We start from the raw sequence: 18,516 nt of genomic DNA on the forward strand, positions 1-18,516 counted from the left end.
CATGACTATTGCTAGTTTCTTGGTGAGGGCGGTGGACCTTGTGACTGATAAAATAGATGTAGCTGAGCGGCGCCTCTCACTGACTACAGAGGACTTCTTGGTTTTCCCCCCTCTCCCCCTTTCCTCGATAGCCGCATCTGTGGCTGACGCTACCCCAAGCTTCAAAGATATAGCTGCTCTTTATCCTGACACTAACTCATTAAATGGGCTTGTGGGGCCTAGTACTGAGGGTGTGGGGACACCCATCATAGTTCTGCTATTAACTTTGAGCCCTTTGGGTGTGGAATATTTACCTAAGTGGTGGAAGAGAGACCCTAAACAAAAATTGACCAAATCTAAACAAGTGCTTGAATCAGATGGGCAGCCTGAACCAGTACCCACCCTTTCTTTACAGGCCAATTTCTAGGAGCCCCTTAGGAGCCATATAAGCGACCTCCTTGATGCCAAATTGCACGCCGTTTACAATCACCTAGCTACCATTGAGGCACGTCTAAACCAACTAGTAAAGTCAGACGAAGGCTGTACCAGTAATGAAGGAAAGGCCTAATTATCTAAGCTACTGCCCCACCCTCTTCACAGGTTCTCATAACTCCGGCCCGACAACCATCAAAGCCCTTTTCGCGGTCACTTACTAGGGAAAATGATACAAAGGCTTGTGATAGGCCTGGTAATCTAAACCTGGTTCCCATCCCAGATAGAATCATAGGTTCTTTACAACCTCTACCCCCAAGCTGACAGTCCTTCGACTCTGGTATCATTTGTGGAAATCGGAGTGACAGCAATGCTACAAGCTTCCTTATTGTGATCGACCTCCACCCAGCTTCCTGCCCTTATGTCATTATTCCGGCTAATGTTCCCCAGTTGCCCGCAGGCACTTTGGAATCAACTTGGTCCCTTAGGAACAAGGTTTTGTTTTGGTCAATCATACAATAAATGGTCACTGGGCCCTAAATAAAGAGATTATTTTTGTTCGGCAGGTGGGTAGTATTGGACCCCTAGACAGGAATTACCCGTGTAATACTGTTATTGTAACCTTCCGCAAACCCAAGACTGCCGAGGACATCTTGGCCCAAGTAAGATCTGTCATGGCAAACTGTAGCCCGATAAAGATGCTGCCACTTTTTTTTTTTTTAACAGGCATTTAGGACCAACTGCCTTAGGGGACAACCGGGCCAGGGAACAAACTATTCTCATAACAGACTGAAATCATATTTTCCTTACCACTTGGCAACCAATTCAATATCCTGTCTGGTTTGGATGATAACGATTGACTTTACTCAGAGGAGAACAACAGTGTGCGGTCTGTTTCGGGACTGGAGGAAAACATTCAAACCCCACCTTCCAAATTGGCTTGGTCCAAATACACACCTACCAAGGGTTAACTTGGGTGGGCAGAGCATGTATCTTCTTTCCTAGAATGTCATGGGAGGGATCCCCAACAAGCTCCAAAATTAGGAATGGCTGTCCTTTGTCGAGAAATTTGATTTAATATGTAGCCAGGAACCTTGAGCCTCTGATATCTTTTTTACATCTGCTCCTGGGTGAGGAAAGGGAGGCATATCGGTCTTTGTGGCGTGCTTAATCAGAAACCTGAAGGTCACAACAATAGCACTAAGGCCTTGCAATCAAATTTTAAAGCTTTGTTTGCCTGGCTATTTTAACATTCTTTTAATCAATTTTTATTTGTATTTCTTTTTGTCTCACCCCATTCATATTATTAAAGAGCTGGGCAATCAAGTCGCAGAGTGTGTCGACAAGGTACAAACACGGGTAGGTGTGTTTATTATCTTTAAATGCACGCGCAATCATTTGATTGTATCTCTAAATTGAATCTTCTCGTCTGAGGCGCATGATAGAGAGAAACAAAATTTACCCTCATTTACAGGAAGGAGCAAGGGCTCCACAATAGATTTTTTTCTGATATCAAGGGATATGGCCTACCATCTCTCAGTTTATGAGGTATGCCACTCTCATTCAGCGACCATAACCCTGTAACTTTAAGATTTCAATTCCAACTCCCAGATAGCATGCCTGTAAAGACTACAGCCCCGGTTAGTTAATCAACTAATAGGGGGGTGCGAAAAAAATGGGGCTCTATCAACCCAAAAAAGTTTTGATAATTTTGTTATTACAAACTGTAATGAGATCTTGGGTTACCTCTCCAGTACGGATGACCCTGTAACTGTCCTGGATTGTTTTAGTGAGCTTAGTGGAACCATATCAAGTAGGCTAGTCTCAAACAAACCACCCAAAGAGCGAGAAGGTCACTCCTGGTTTTCTCATGAGTGTACTATAGCTCTTGAAGCCCTTAAGCTAGCCACTAACACAACCCCTCATAATATCAAGAGGTCAGGGTGGCTAGGCTCAAATATAAGCAAGTTCTTCAGGATAGAAAACATGATATTAAAGCGAGTGCTTGGGAAGATCTATACAAAGCAATACAGTTAAAGGTCTTTCTTTTCAGATAACCCCCTCACTGAGATCACATGTCAAATTCCCAAACAAGATGTGGTTGCACATTATTCAGCCGTCTTCTATCCAGATAATAGGGAGTGTGCAGACGGGGTAGAAAAGGGGCATGATTTCTTCCCCACTGATGATAAATTGGTAGCGAACCTGGTGGATTTAGCCTCTGTAACTGATGCTATAATGAGTGTCACCAATGGAAAGGCCCCTAGGCCGATGGAGTCCCAAATGACCTGTTCAAATCAAACATTGAGTTTTGGGCCCCTCTAGTTACAAATGTATTGAGGGCTGCAGAGAAGAAGGGCCCGATTGCTTCTTGGAGAGATTCCATAATCGTACCCATCTATAAAAAAAAGGTGTTCAGAACGTACCCACATATTACTGCCCTATTTCACGGGTTGATTAACAATGAAGATCCTAGGGTGTATCATCTTAGGGAAGTTAGAGTCGTGGGCTCAGGCAAATTCATTTTTTAGCCCAGTTCAATTTGGATTCCGTCCAGGTCTGGGAACTGTAGAGCAGGCCCTCAATCTCATGCTCATTATTGGAAGATACGTCAAGGCCTGGAGAGGTGTATTACACATGACCTTTATTGACCTCTCCTGCGCCTTTGACCTGGTAGATGGAGTCTTTTTGTAGGTCCTGATGGAACAGGCAGGTATCAAAAACTCGTTATTAGATCTCATGAGACATCTACATCGAGACTCTACAACTAAAGTGCACTATTCATGGAATGGGGACCACACAGCCCCGATAAGGGTGGTCGGAGGCGTCAGGCAGGGGTGCATACTAGATCCCTTCCTTTTCCTTTTATATATTAACTCCCTAGATCAAGCATTAAGCAACTGTAGCAAAGATATCCCTAGAGAATTGGCACCCAGGAAGTCTTGGTATTGCTATATGCAGATTATGCAGTTATTTTATCCCAGGCAGCAAATGGTCTTTTAGATGGTTTCAAATATTTTATGTTCAAAGTCAAACTTAAGGTGAACCAGCATAAATCTTTTATTATGTCATGCAGCTCTAAGAATATTAAATCAAAACTATTTTTGTAGAGGGAAGACCCATTGATAAAGTTTCTACCTTTAACTATTTAGTCATTTTATGGGGTGCAAATGGTCGGGAATGGGACAGGGTATTGACACACAGATTGTAAAAAAAAAAAAGGGGGCAATTGGTGATGCAGTATTTAGATTTGCAAAAGGCTTGGCCAAAAACCAATAAGGGAGCTGACCCAACTCTACAAAAGTAAATGTTTAGCCTTGGGTTCTTATGGAGCTGGAGTTTAAGGACATGCTCAGTCAAAGAAACTTAGGTAGTAGAAAATAGTTTCTTGTGTAGGATTCTACCTCTCCCAAGGACTACTGCGAGATTCACTGCCCGCACGGTACTAGTTTTAGGATTTACACAGGACCAGATAAGCCTGGCACCACTCCTTTTATGGCTAAAGATATGGAGTACCCTCAAAGTGCAATTTTCAAGGCGGGTGTTAGCGGGTTGTCCAAGTCTAGATAATATACCTGCAATCCCATAACTGGAATATACAAAAATACATTTTACAGTCAGGGACTAAGACAGTTATTCAATTGATCAGAAAACATTGCCCTTAATTCTAAAAAGATTCCCAAAGAGGTCTTTGCATCCGTTAGAGAGGAATCCGGATCTGAGCATATTCTTGATTTTCCAACTGTTACAAGGTACGTACAAATCCCTATAACCCCAGGTATGGAACAATGTTTGTCCTGGATAACTAATCTGGAGAACAGATTCTATCTTACTAGGCTAAGATTAAAAGCATTTAATTTTTTTAGGGGCCTTTCCTTTAGACACTTGGTTTACATCCCTCCCTTGGTACCTCTGTGACACCATTACTGCTCAATCGACCCCACACGTTATGCTTTTTTGCACACTGTATGACTCCTCCAGATTATACTTTTGAATAAACACTTTACATCTCATAAAGAGGGGTTGATTCACCTGCAAAATCTTTCCTCCATCAAAATTTGCACTGCTGTCCTCAGTTATATAGTCACTGCTATTGTCTAATAAAGAAACTATGCACTTTACTTGATTATTGATTACCAGTTGACATATGATGAGACATGTGGAGGCCTTCTAGAGTTGTTTTGCTGCTGTTATTGTACGAAAGGGATTTTATGTATCTTATTTGTTTAATGAATGAGGTCTGTATTGACTTTTCAAACTGTTTTTAACTTTTGATGTATGTATGTCCTATGGATTTTATTTGTGTTTTTATGGTCAAAGAAATTTACTAAATAAAGACTTGACTGACTGACACCTCCAGCAGAATGGCTAGAGAATCTACATACCAAAGGCCAGTAACTTCAAAGCCCCTGCTGCCTTTGATATGCAACCCCAGCTTCCTCCACACCTGGGAGATGTCACCCCCTGTACTAAAGCCCATTTGGCACTAGAACAGGTGAGAAATAAATTATGCAGTAGCCGTGTTGCACTTTCAGGCTAGCCACAACCCTAAAGTGGGCTGCCTGATGTGCTCCACGAAGGTTGGGTTACACAATCTTGTTTTGGTAGAATTAGGAATTCTGGGGCAAGGTTATGATCAATTGCTACAGGAAGTGGCTATACAGGGGTATAGTCACCACAGGGGTAAGCAGCACATTGGCTACTACCCTACATTCCCCATAAGGCCCCTAAATTGATTATTTAGGTGGCCCCCTGACACCAGAGGGACAGATTTGACTGACTGAAGAAAAAGGAGGACAAAGAAGAGCCAAAGAAGCAAGGAATGCAGACTGTGGACTTTTGGCGTCAAATCCTGCCTTGCTACCTGCCCCTGTCCAAACAATCACAAAAACTCTACTTGTCCTGCATCTGTGCATCCCCAAAAGCCTCGGAGGGCCTCCAGCCCTTTGCCAAGCCGTCAGCATCTCCCTTGAAGTGGAGGAGCCACTTCCCTACAGCTTGCAGACACCAACCGCAACATCCGTCTCCCCACTGTTCTGCTGACCACCGGGTCCACACAAACAGCAGGCACTCAGGAGGAGGTCACCGTGTTCCAGGATTACAGATCCGTCTCCCCACCAAGTGAGAAGGCCCCAGAAACCACTGGAGCCGTCCTGCACCAGTACTCCGGGTACCAGACTATTTGCAGCAATCAAAGCTTGTTTGAGTCCAATCGGGGCTCCAACGCTGCAAAGATTGACCAGCCATCAAGGGACGTCCGCATCGCAGAGGCCAGCACAGAGAGTGGCCCAGCTGTCCTGTTTTGACCCCGTCTTGCAGGTCCAACCGAGAACCGTTGGCACCTAACTTAGGAGCACTCGCTGACCAAAACCAATTGTATCCGAGCTCCCCGGCCTGGGTCCACAACAACCAATGGTGTTAACCTGCTGCCAAGATACCCCCTCCCTCAACAGACCAGGCACCATGTCCCCAAGTCCCCTCTGCAGCCGATTTGTAGGTGGCCCCCCATTTCGCCAACCATGCAGTGCGTGAGGCAGCCAACCCATCCAGCATCTCTGCACATGGACTACCCAGGGCAAGCGAAACTGAACTGCTGGTGTTTTTTGTGACCTTGGGCCCCTAGCACCCTACGCACTAAAGAGGACCCCTCAGGGCCCCAGTGCTCATAGTTTGTGGCCTATGTGTGTTGTCAGTATGCTTGACTGTGTCACTGGAGTTCTGCTAACCAGAACTCCAGTGCTTATGCTCTCTCTGTGTACCAAATAAGTCACTATAGATTAGTGACTCCATATTCCAATTCTGATTGGCACACCGGACCCCCCTTATAAGTCCCTAGTATATGGCACCTAGGTACCCAGGGCAAAGGGGTTCAAGTAGATCCTTATGGGCTGCAGCATTTCTTTTGCCACCCAGAAGGAGCTCATACAAACCTTTCTTCAGGACTGCCACTGCAGCCTGAGTGAAATAGTGCACACACTATTTCACAGCCATTTTTGACTGCACCAGGTAACTTATAAGTCACCTATATGTCTAACCTTCATTTACTGAAGGCTAGGTGCAAAGTTACTGTGTGTGAGGGCACCCTTGCACTAGCAAAGGTGCCCCCACGGTGTCCAGGGCCAAATCATATATATATATATATATATATATACATATATAGCTTCACAATGGTAACTCCAAATATGGCCATGTGAGGTGTCTAGGATCATGGAATTGTCCCCCTATTCCAAATATGGTATTGGGGGCCAATCCCATGCACCCTGTGGGCTCCACCATGGACCCCTAGTACTGCCAAACCAGCTCTCTGAGGTTTTCACTGCAGCCCCAGCTGCTGCCACCTTACAGACAGGTTTCTGCCCTCCTGGGGATTGAGCAGCTCAATCCCAGGAAGGCAGAACAATGCATTTCCTTTAGGTGAGGGGTGTTACACCCTCTCCCATTGGAAATAGGTATTACAGGCATGGGAGGGGTATCCTCCCACAGCCTCTGGGAATACTTTGAAGGGCACAAACGGTGCCCCTCCTTGCGTAATCCAGTATACACCAATTCAGGGATCCCGGGTCCCTGCTCTGGTGCGAAACTGGACAAAGGAAAGGAGAGTGACCACTCCCCTGTCCATCACCACGCCAGGGTTGGTGCCCAGAGCTCCTCCAGAGTGTCCCTGGTGTTAGCCATCTTGGATTCCAAGGTGTGGGGACCTTCTGGAGACCTCTGAGTGGCTAGTGCCAGCAGGTGACGTCAGAGACCCCTCCTGATAGGTGCATACCTGGGTAGGTAGCCAATCCCCCTCTCAGGGCTTTTTATCGTCTCTCCTCTGGGTGTTTCCTCAGATTTGGTTTGCAAGATTCCTCCACGACTCCTCTGCTTCAGCTTCTGACCGTCGGATCAACCGCAGACTGCTCCAGGAGCCGTTGTAACTGCAACAAAGTATCCAGGAAGACTCCTGTGACCTGCAACTTCAGATTCAGCCAGCAATTGCACGCTCTGAGGACTGCCTGTCTTCACCATGCAACAGAAGAACCAAAGGAATCTTCCGTGGAGTGACAGAGTCACTTCCCTGCTCAAGCAGGCACCTCTCTGCGACGACAACCAGTACTCTAGAACTCCTCTCCTGGCGACGAGCATGCTCCCTGGAACACAGGTGGTGGACCGAAGTGACCCAGACTGTCCAAAGGTCCAGCTGTCCAAATTTGGTGGAGGTAAGAGCTTGCCTCCCCGTGCAGCGACAGTACCTCTGTGCACTGCGTCTTCTGCAGCTCCTTGGGCACCTGTCCACTTCTTCCAAAAGTTCTTAACCCAGGTCCCCAGCACTCCATCCTGCTACGCACAGCTCTCCGAGTTGTTCTCCGGCGGCGTGGGACACTCCACTGTAGTGCTGCGATGACCGCACTTTGCAACTCCTTTTTCCCAGAGTTCTGGGACTTCCGTGGGTGCTGCCTGGTCTTCTAAGGGCTTTCTGAAGTGCTGAGAGCCCCCTCTATCTCCTCAGCCTGAGTTGAGACCCCCAGGTCCCTCCTGCGTCCAAGCAGCTCCTCTGACGCAAACCGCGTACTTGCGTGAACCAAGGCTTGTTGGCGGAATGCAGCGACGCAAACAGTCTGCATCCAACAACTCAACGTGGGACATCTCTTGCACCAAGCAGGAACCCGCAGCTATCTTCTTTGGTGCACTTCTGTACTTTTCTTCCAACCAAAGAATCCACTTTTGCACCTTCTTCCAGGTGGGCAGGGGCTCCTGTTCTTCCTGGACTCTTTTTCGACTTCTGGACTTGGTCTCTTCTCTCCAAAGGTCTTCATGTCCAGGAATCAGTCGCTGGTTGCTTGAAGTCTTGCTTGGTTCTTGTATAATTCTTGATCACGACTTGTAGAGCGTTCTGAGGAAACTTGCTGTACTTTACTCCTACTTTCCTGGCCTCTCGGGTGGGGTACTTTACTTACCTTTGGTGTTCTCTTACACTCCCAGCACCCCTCTACACACTACACTTGCCTAGGGGGGAATTAAACATTCACATTCCACTATTTTAGTATATGGTTTGTGTTGCCCCTAGGCCTATTGCAATCTGTTGTATTTTCTACTGTTTGCACTATTTTAGGACTGTTTACTTACCCGATTTTGGTTACTAGTGTATAGGAGTGAGGTAAAGGAAGATTAGTGGCACCTTGCATTTGGCATTCTTCTTGTGAGGCAACTTTGTCGCCATCATCTTAATATGGGCTCATTGGAGAATTGACCACACACACATGGCAAGAAGGTACCTGTAATGGCCACCCATGTCTTCTTCCCCAGCAGAGTTACAAAGTACTGTCATATGCAATCTGGGGTCGGCACTTCAAGCCGCACCAAAACAAACGACCCAGCAAAAGGGAAACATGCCAGAAGGAAAGTCACTGCCACTTTGCAGCAGGCAACATTAAAGAACAATCCTCAAAGTGCTACCTGCCTCCATGGTGATGCACTGACCTGGCAAAACAGAAGGGCTGACCCACAGACGAGTACAAGAGTCACAACCCCCATCTAGATGCCAACCACTATAAGCAGCTTGCCCAGCGGAGTATAGGATGCAGCCTACAAAGGTCTGAAAGGGAGCAGTTACATTCATCTTGGCTTGTTACTGTACTATGAAAAGAGAAAGGAAAGGTTACTTACCTGCAACAATTGTTCTCTAGCGGTGTGTCCTCCTCTAAGATCACGGCATAAGATTATACCAAAATTGTTTAAAACAAAAACATAGAACTAGAATGTGCAAACATTCTAGCAGTGGAGAAGTCAAACGACAGTGCTCCCACAATTTGTGAATGGATAGGGATTATCACTGAATAATTATAGGGCATATGAACCTCAACTTCATCTTCCGATCCGGACAGAGACTCTGATGTAGAACCAGCATCCAGTTTCTTCCTTTTCCGGCTCGGACTGCTGGCATCCTGTTTGAAACAAAAAAAAAGTTGTGTATTTATGCTTGACGCGAACGGAGGTGTTTAGATAGTGAACTTTATGACGTTGCTGAGATATTTATTCTGCAATCAGATGGTTTCTTTACATATTTAATGCTACTTCTTTCACACTATTTCCTTCTCGCAGCTAAAATCCAGCACCATTCAGGAGTAAGGGGGGGTGGGGGGGGAGGGGATTTAGAACAAATAGACAATTTATCCAGCAAAAAATGCGGATCAAGCACAAAAGCAAAGTCAATACATACAGTTTTTTTTGCACAGTATCTCAAGTCATTACTAGATATCTGTCAAGTCAAAATCAACAGCCTGAAGTTTATAACAAGGTTGCAGCCCTTCAAAACTTTACTCTATGTTCTTCTGAAGTAAGCAGCTGCTTAACAAGTATTTCACAAAGCTTCAATACCTCATTACCAGATGTCCCGCTTGAGTCCGATACAAAACTGCTCCAAATGTCCTTCACGAAGGTAAGGGGATATGGCGTCAACATAAAAACAACAATGTATACTTTTGATAATATAATGATTTGTCCTTGTTTTCCATCGATAGGATAACAAAAAATTTCAATGTTGGTATATGATGATTCAATATTGCAATTACCAAGTATATATAGGGACTAGCAGTCACAGTGCCATTAATCGTATTCTTAGCAAACTGTTTTTTTTAAGAGGCACATACCTAGAGCTAATATTAAAGGCCAGAGTCCTGCGCTGTGGCAGGAAGAATCAGACTGTCAATGTTGGTTAAACAAAGTACTAAAGGTATTTGATGAAGGATTTGTTTGTTATAATATTTATAGATTTTACTGTGAAGTTTTCATTTTTGGGGGTTGGCTTGTCATTGACAACTCTGCAATATCTGAAGTGGTTCCTAGATGTCCCTCTCAATTCAGCTGCAAAAGCAGCAAAATTCTTTCACAAACCTGCAGAACCTCAAGTTGCTTCTAGAGGTCCCTCTCGAGTCAGATGCAAATGCTTTAAATGAACTGCAATATGCTGATGAGTATTGGCTTTAACATACACATATGAATGTACATTCACCATTAAATATAAGTGTATTCAAGCAGCTAACCTTGGGTGTCGATGTTTAGGTGGATGTACAAAGGTATGCAATCTAAAAGTCACCTTAAAGTTAATGTACTCACTGGCTGAAGTGGGCTATTCCATTTACCTATAGTGTATGATGGGGCGTGAGGGGGCATATTCTCAGTAATAGTAAAACAATAAGTTGCTAAAATTCAATAACTGTCTTGATCACTACAAAACACTTGTGATGACATTCTAGTATAAGGTACAAGACGTCACTAGTAAAGTCAAGTTCCTTCAACCATATTGTTATCAAACAGGTTTTTGAGTGGCACTAGATGTGTATGTCAATAATCGCTTATTTTAAAGGCCAAGGTTCTTTGCTAGATGTTGTGGTAGAAAGGAACTAAGGGGCTCATTCTGAGCCCGGCGGGAGCCTCCCGCCTGGAGGGAGCCGCCAAATGGCCGCTCCGCGGTCGAAAGACCGCGGAGGCCATTCTGGCTTTCCCGCTGGGCTGGCGGGCGACCGCCAGAGGGCCGCCCGCCAGCCCAGCGGGAAACCCCTCCCCACGAGGAAGCCGGCTCCGAATGGAGCCGGCGGAGTGGGTATGTGCGACGGGTGCAGTGGCACCCGTCGCGTATTTCAGTGTCTGCAAAGCAGACACTGAAATACAAAGTGGGGCCCTCTTACGGGGGCCCCACGACACCCCTCACCGCCATCCTGTTCCTGGCGGTCGGAGCCGCCAGGAACAAGATGGCGGTGAGGGGGTCGGGATCCCCCATGGCGGCGCAGCAAGCTGCGCCGCCATGGGGGATTCCCAGGGCAGCGGAAAACCGGCGGGAGACCGCCGGTTTTCCTTGTCTGACCGCGGCCAAACCGCCGCGGTCAGAATGCCCTGCGGGGCACCGCCAGCCTGTTGGCGGTGCTCCCGCATCCCCGGCCCCGTCGGAATGACCCCCTAAATGTCAACGGAGCAACACAATAGGTAAAGATATTTGAGGCAAGGTTCTTTTATTAATACACTTTTATAAATATTTGCATTTTACTATGGATTTTTATTGAGGCTCACAAGACATACACAAATCTCTAGTTCCTCAATTTGTTCCTAGGGTTTCTTCTGGAATCTGATACAAATGCACTGAAGTTTCTTTATCGAGCTACAGTACCTCACACCATTATTAGAGGTCCCTCTCAAGACAGATGGCAAATCCTAAAGATCCTTGCACAAAGGTGCAGTTCTTCAAGTCATTATCATATGACTTGCACAACTGAGGTACAAAATCCTCATAGTTCTTTCACAAAAGTGCAGCACATCAAGTAATTTCTCTAGGTCCCTCTCAAATCAGATGCAAGTGCTTGAAATGTCAAAAACAAAGCTGCAGGTGTGAGGCCTGAGAAATTTGCACAAACACTAATTCTAATGACCTATGCTCATTTTACACAGGATAAATAAATATACCAAAGTTGGCTTACAGTGATGAGTCGACATTGCAACTTTGAATAAATGTTTTGTTTGGTATGGAAATAGTTGCCGATACCCTACTATACATGGGTACTAGCAGTCACTGGGGAAATACAAGTGTCTAAAATCTCTATGGGGAACTATTTTATAGGTGTCTGCAAACATTTGCAAGGGAAAAAGTGCAGCCACACAAAATTAAAGGCATCTAATAGATGAAGTGGGGTGGTCCACTTGGCCTATACATTGTGCTGCGGTAAAAGAAGCATCATTTTAGTGACATCTGAACAGACCAATGGTGAAAGAGTGTCAATGGAAAACCCCTACGTAAGCATGCATTTTTTTAATGATTTGTATTGGAAACCATGAGGCTGGCACATAAAACAATTGCACTGTTACCACATATGGAACAATTGGATACATTTTGAGGATGTTTTAGCACTACCACTGTATGTGCAATGAAGTAATCAGAGTAGGGTCTTATAACTTATTACAAGACTGGGGGTGTGGCTTGAGCGCCGCGCTGGATGGCAGCTCTTTCCTAAGCTCTGTGCAGCCTCCATTGCACCGAGCCGTAGTGGACTGTGATGCCACCTTGTGAATGACGCAGATGGATGGGTGAACTGAAATAGACCCTGTTGATGGTGCTATATTGAGCTGGGTAGGCCTGAGATTTAATGTATTAATAATATATATTGTAGATCGATGTTTCAAGGACCACCTGTTCATCACATCAAGCCTAAGGAGAAAGAAGCAGCTCAAGGCCAGGGAGATGCCAAGTTCTGAATCTGTTACCCTACAAACGTAGGAGGTGTTTTCGGAGTGTACTGATTATTTAAAATATCTTTTTTGTAATATGATTTGATGGCTTCCAAGATGACATCATCTGTAATATCCCTTTGTCCAGCGATTCTTCCAAGTGAGCTGCGCTGCATAGGAGAATACTGCGAGATGCCTATCATCCTCTTTCGCTCTGGGTGAGTCTTGCTCTCACTAATTTCACCCCGCACTCCTGGCTTTCCTTATATCACAGAGCTGAAATGCTTGATGATCTACACATCACTCCTGCAAAAGACTTAAATACATGGTCTTATCTACTTTTCAGCTGCTCTTCGTGATCCACACGAGACTTTAGTTCCCTGTGGAATGTGACATACGTTTATATATTTAGAGCCTTTGCTGAACTCTTTTCATACCCTCTTCTCCATGGATATGAGGTTTACATCTATAAGCATGTTGGGGTATTTTCTGATGACCATCCCCATATAATACCTGTGCTTTCCCCATTAAAGTAACAACATGGTGCACCTTTCTCAAGACATGGGCTTACTTTGAAATTGCACAGCCACATATGTTTACTTGCTTCTGTCCCTCATGCTTCTCATTCCTAATATTGTTGGGTATTGTCTCAGGATGCCAGCAACATTGTACTGTATTGATTGTGCGCCTCTCAGAAGTGCTCTTTTGGCAGATGTTGTTTGGAGTGTTAGCAGATAGGTATTTCTTCAGAACATTCGTAGTTTGAAAAGTTTTGATAAAACGGTTTGATTGTCATAGGATATACCATGCATTTATTTCTTTGAGCCTCATATTTTATCACTATTTTGGTGTCTCTCTCTCTCTCTCTCTCTCTCTCTACAACGGTGTTTCCTTTACACCCTTGTTATTTTATCTCAGTTCTAAATCATGCCTGAACTTGGAGGCTCTAAAGATAAAGACACTAAGGGGAAATTCAAATGTGTAAAGCAAGATCCTCCACTCCCCTATTCCATTATTAACTGCAAATCCGGAGACTCTAACAATGGAGGCCATATTATCCAAACTTAATGATGTACATGAGATTGCTCAAAGTACTAAAACTAATACTGGTCTCTCTGAATAGGAGGTCGCAGCCATCAGGAAGGACATGGAAGATCCGACCATTAGGATTAACCATGCTGGGGGCAAAATCAGTAATATAGAAGATAGTGTAACGGTTCAGAAGAAATATCTTCAAAGGGTTAAACAGGTTGTATCTTCTCTCAAAAGAGACGTCAATGATATAGAGGATCGTAATAGACGTGGTACTCTTATGACAAATCTTCTATGGTGGATTTCTGGAATCTTGGATCCCAGCTACCCTCCATATATCCTCACATAGAGATTTTGAGATAAAACATTCCTATTGGATACCACCTTTTCAACGTTAAACTACATCTCCATGTTCAGAAATCTTTAAACCTTTACGTCTTCACCATACAGGGTTCATTGTTGCACAGGTGAAGAAATCCAAGGTTATTTTTGGCAAGGATCTAAGATTTCCATTTCTCACGACTTTACGAGAGGTACGGTGTTAAGGAGTAAGGGCTTTTTAGCCCTACAAAATAGACTTTCTGAAAGTAATATCCCCTTCTCGTTTGCTGGTCCCTCCCATTACAACACTGTTTTTAAGGGTAAACCTCAAATCTTCGATAAGCCATCAGAACTCGCCATCATTTGTGACAATACATCGGACTCAAATACACAAAGATGGTGCTTGTGGCTCCCCATTCTTTCACCCCACCTTGACATTTTCTAAGGTATATTGGTGTATCCGTTTTTAGTTGTGCAGAGGTATTTCTCTTTGCCCATATGTTTGCTGTTATCTCTTCTGCCTGAAATACAATTGTCTTTAACCTGTCAAAGACAGAGATGTTACAAATTGAGTGTGTCTTCTTGAGACGGTTATGTTCTGTCTAATATTCAGTTTATTTAGTTATTGTATGATATAAGTAATGCTTCCCTCATATTGTGTGCTGATGGGAGATGGGGGAGGGGGTTTCGTTTCTTTTCTTTCCTTTCTTCCTTCTTTCTCTCACCTATTGTGATTATTAGTTGTCTATTTTACTCTTTTTGTAATAAAGAATGGCATTTTAGATATGTAAGCCATTTCATTTTCTTTTCCACTCTAAAGATGTATGTGTAGGTGACTTTACTAATGTTCTTTTTTTCACTATTATTACTCTTCAGTGATTTTTTTGATGTACCGGATGTGTATTATATTTGCTTCTATGACATGTTACCATAAATGTGCTAACCCTCTATATCCCCCCCAAATCTACTGGTGAATTTGATCTTAATATGTGTGACTTTGACAGACTTTTGGTGCAGTGAATCACTACGTTCCATGCGTGGATGCTCCAAGAGCCTCCAAGGGTTATACTTTGTTCCCTGGGACCAGTCATCTCGATTTTTAGAGATTACTTTTGGTTGTGTGTTTTTTGCCTGGGTTTTTTTCTGTGTTTTCTTGTGTGTGCCTTACACTTATCTACTCTTTTCCTTATTTCCTCTATCCACTTTGCAGGTTTTTTTTTTTTTTAAGATAGATGCTGCTTTCATTTGCCCTTCTGTTGGCAGAGAACTATGATCAAATTAATACTTGGATCTATTCTCATTTTCTCCAATGCCTGACTTGAAGGTTATATCTCTCAATGCAAAAGGCTTAAATCACCCATTAAGACGTAAAAAGATACAACATTACTTATCGGTCTTAAAGGAGACATGTTCTTTTTACAAGAAACTAAGACTGGTCACAAGCATGCCCTTTCCCTGCGCTCTGGCCAGGTATCTGATGTAGCTTGCTCCCCGGCCAATTAAAAAAAGAATAGTATCTTTATACTTATCACAAAACGCTGTGGTTTTTCGATTATATCTGTCGAACATGATAAAGGCAGGTGGACTATAGTTAGACTTTCTCATGGCAACGGCAAACTTTATGCAGTTATTATTTAAGCTACAAACATTTATGATTCTCGATTTTGGCACACTATCAGCTCCAAAATGTATGCTTTTCCTCAATCTGCAAACCCTATTCTAAAGGGGGAATTCAATCTTCCATGAATATCTTTCTTGACACATATTCTACCTTTCATTATAGGCCAACAAGGGCTCATAAAGCTATGCGCAGCTTTTGCACCACATATAAATTAATAGACATATGGAGATTACAGAATCCCACAGGCAGTAACTTTACGTTTTTTTCTTCTTCTCATAATTTCATCTCGAGATGTTTTTGACTCCTCAATAGAACCGATTCTAGTATCTGATTACACTGCCATTACTGCATCCTTTATGTTCTCATGCACACGACCCAGGCAGAGCGCTTGGAGAATGAACTCAGACTCTAAAGAAAACAGACTATGGTTGAGTAATGAGATTTCTCAAATTCTGAAAGAAAATTCTAGTTCAGTGTCTTCCACAGTATTTATTTGGGATGCTTTAAAGTGTACTGGCAGAGGTCTTTCTATCAGTTGGATGTCCAAAAAGAATAAAGACATCCAGGTTTTTTACATGTTTCATGGACCCTTTTTTATTGGTAGATATTACATGGCTGAAATATGAATATAACTTTATCAGCAAAAAAGCACACCTAGCGGTGCAAGCTCAATCAACCAAGAAACTGTTCTAATAAATAAAGCTGGTAAGTACTTAGCTGCATTTCTTAAATTTAAACATAATAATTCTATTATTAACGGTGGTTAAAGATTCTCAAGGGACCATCAAAACTAAAACTGTAGACGTATTGGAGATTTTTTAAAACTTTTATGAAACTCTCTATGCTCTGAAGACTGGAACCACAGTAGATGCATGTGTGAACTTTTTGAGTCAAGTCCCCATAAAATCCCTTCCAGAAGAGGAGAACATCCCTCTTAATAACCAGATTGACAGGTCCCGGGGCCGGACGACTTTCCAGATGAATTCTACAAGTCTATTGCTGACACTATTTTACCTACTTTAGAATCCTTACTTCTTCAATTTGTTACATCCAGTGTTGTTTTAAGGTTATCAGCAGAATCCACCATAGTTGCGATTCCTAAAGAAGGGACGGATCATCTTGAACTAAAGAATTACAGCCCTATTTCCCTTTTAAATATGGAGACAAAGGTTTATTCTCAGATTCTAGCGAAACGCCTGGAACGTTTGATTACCAAATTAATTAACCACTTGCAATCCAGATTTGTTAAAAGGTAGGATCTCATGTGATAATACTCGTCTTTTTTTGTCAAGTGATCGAAAAAGCATCCCTTATTAATTCTCCTGCCTAAGTTGCAAAAGCCTTGGATGCTGAAAAGGCTTTCGATAAGGTCACTGGCCTTTTCTTAAAGCTATTTTAGGTCGATATAACTTGGGTAAAATGTTCTCTTTGATGATTATGTCCATTGCAAGGATAATAGTTTGAGTCTCGTTCTTCCCCTTTCTTCTTACATCAAGGCACCCGCCAGGGCTGTCCATTTTCTCCACTATTATTTCTTTTGGGCATTGATCCGTATTTACTAATGATTAAAGACTCTACAGAGATTAGTGGTGTTACTTTCAGTTCACACATATTTAAAACAGCCACATATGCAGATGACATATTGGGGGTCATTCCGACCATGGCGGTCCAAGACCGCCAAGGCCGGGGGCCACGGAAGCACCGCCAACAGGCTGCCGGTGCTTCAATGCCCATTCTGACCGCGGCGTTAAAGCCGCGGTCAGAAAAGGGAATCCGGCGGTTTCCCGCCGGATTTCCCCTGCTTGGGCTGAATCTCCATGGCGGCGCTGCAAGCAGCGCCGTCATGGAGATTCCGACCCCCTTCCCGCCATCCTGTTCCTGGCGGTTTTTACTGCCAGGAACAGGATGGCGGGAACGGGTGTCATGGGGCCCCTGGGGGCCCCTGCACTGCCCATGCCACTGGCCATTCCCTAACAGAGCCCCATGAAGATTTTCACTGTCTGCATATCAGACAGTGAAAATCGCGACGGGTGCAACTGCACCCGTCGCACCCCTGCAACTCCGCTGGCTCCATTCGGAGCCGGCTTCATTGTTGTAGGGCCTTTCCCGCTGGGCCGGCGGGCGCTCCTTTGGCGGGCGCCCGCCGGCCCAGCGGGAAAGCCAGAATGGAGCGGCCAAATGGCGGTTTCCGCTTGGCGGGCGGCGCCCGCCACCCGCAAAAGTCGGAATGAGGGCCATTGTCTCTAATAATCCCAATGTAATTTCCTAACCTTTTATCTCTGAGTCAGTCTTTTGAGGAATATTTGGGCTACCTGCCAAATAGACATAAGACAGAGGTCATGCCTCCTAATGTTTGTCACCCTTCTTGCATTGGGCAATCAGGCGTTCTATGGCTAACAAATATTGAATATTTCGGCAAATGGTTTTCTAAAAATATAGCGGAATCAATAACTGTAATGAACTGAAGAGCTTAGATAAGATCAAGGCTCAACTATCCTCTTGGTCACCTAAATTTATATCTCTGTGAGGAAGATTGGAAACCAGATGATTACGCTCCCTTCCTGTTAGTCTGTCTTTTCACTTTTTCTCTACCTTGGATAAATTAACACCCAATTTTTTGTGGTCTAATGAAAAACCTAGAATGATTCTTTAAAAACGTAGACTTCCGGGTTCAATGGGAGGGTGTGATTTTCCAAACTGGTATAATTATCAAACAGCTTTCCTCATAGCCCACAGAGTGTGTTCCTTTGATATCTCAACTACTATGGTAGCCCCTTGGCTATTAATTAAGCACCATCTTATATCCTCATATTCCTTGTTTTCAGCATTAACCATAACCTTTCCTGAATTGCCCTACTCTTCGCATATTTTTCATGATACAATTTGAGCTCTCAAACGTTTGACCAGTCTTTATCACCTAAACTATCCAAGTCTTT

At 43.9% G+C, this 18,516-nt stretch overlaps 1 protein-coding gene across 1 annotated transcript in view; it reads right to left on the reverse strand.

Annotated features, from left to right (window-relative positions):
* Positions 1-18,516, reverse strand: part of LOC138262460 (protein FAM133-like) — a 101,239-nt gene that overhangs the window by 17,829 nt on the left and 64,894 nt on the right. Inside the window, exon 5 of the mRNA XM_069212355.1 lies at positions 9,249-9,335. Within this exon, the coding sequence (XP_069068456.1) occupies positions 9,249-9,335 (87 nt within the window). The remainder of the gene's footprint in view (positions 1-9,248; positions 9,336-18,516) is intronic.

This window comes from Pleurodeles waltl, chromosome 10 (assembly GCF_031143425.1).
Source record: "Pleurodeles waltl isolate 20211129_DDA chromosome 10, aPleWal1.hap1.20221129, whole genome shotgun sequence".
NCBI lineage: Eukaryota > Metazoa > Chordata > Amphibia > Caudata > Salamandridae > Pleurodeles > Pleurodeles waltl.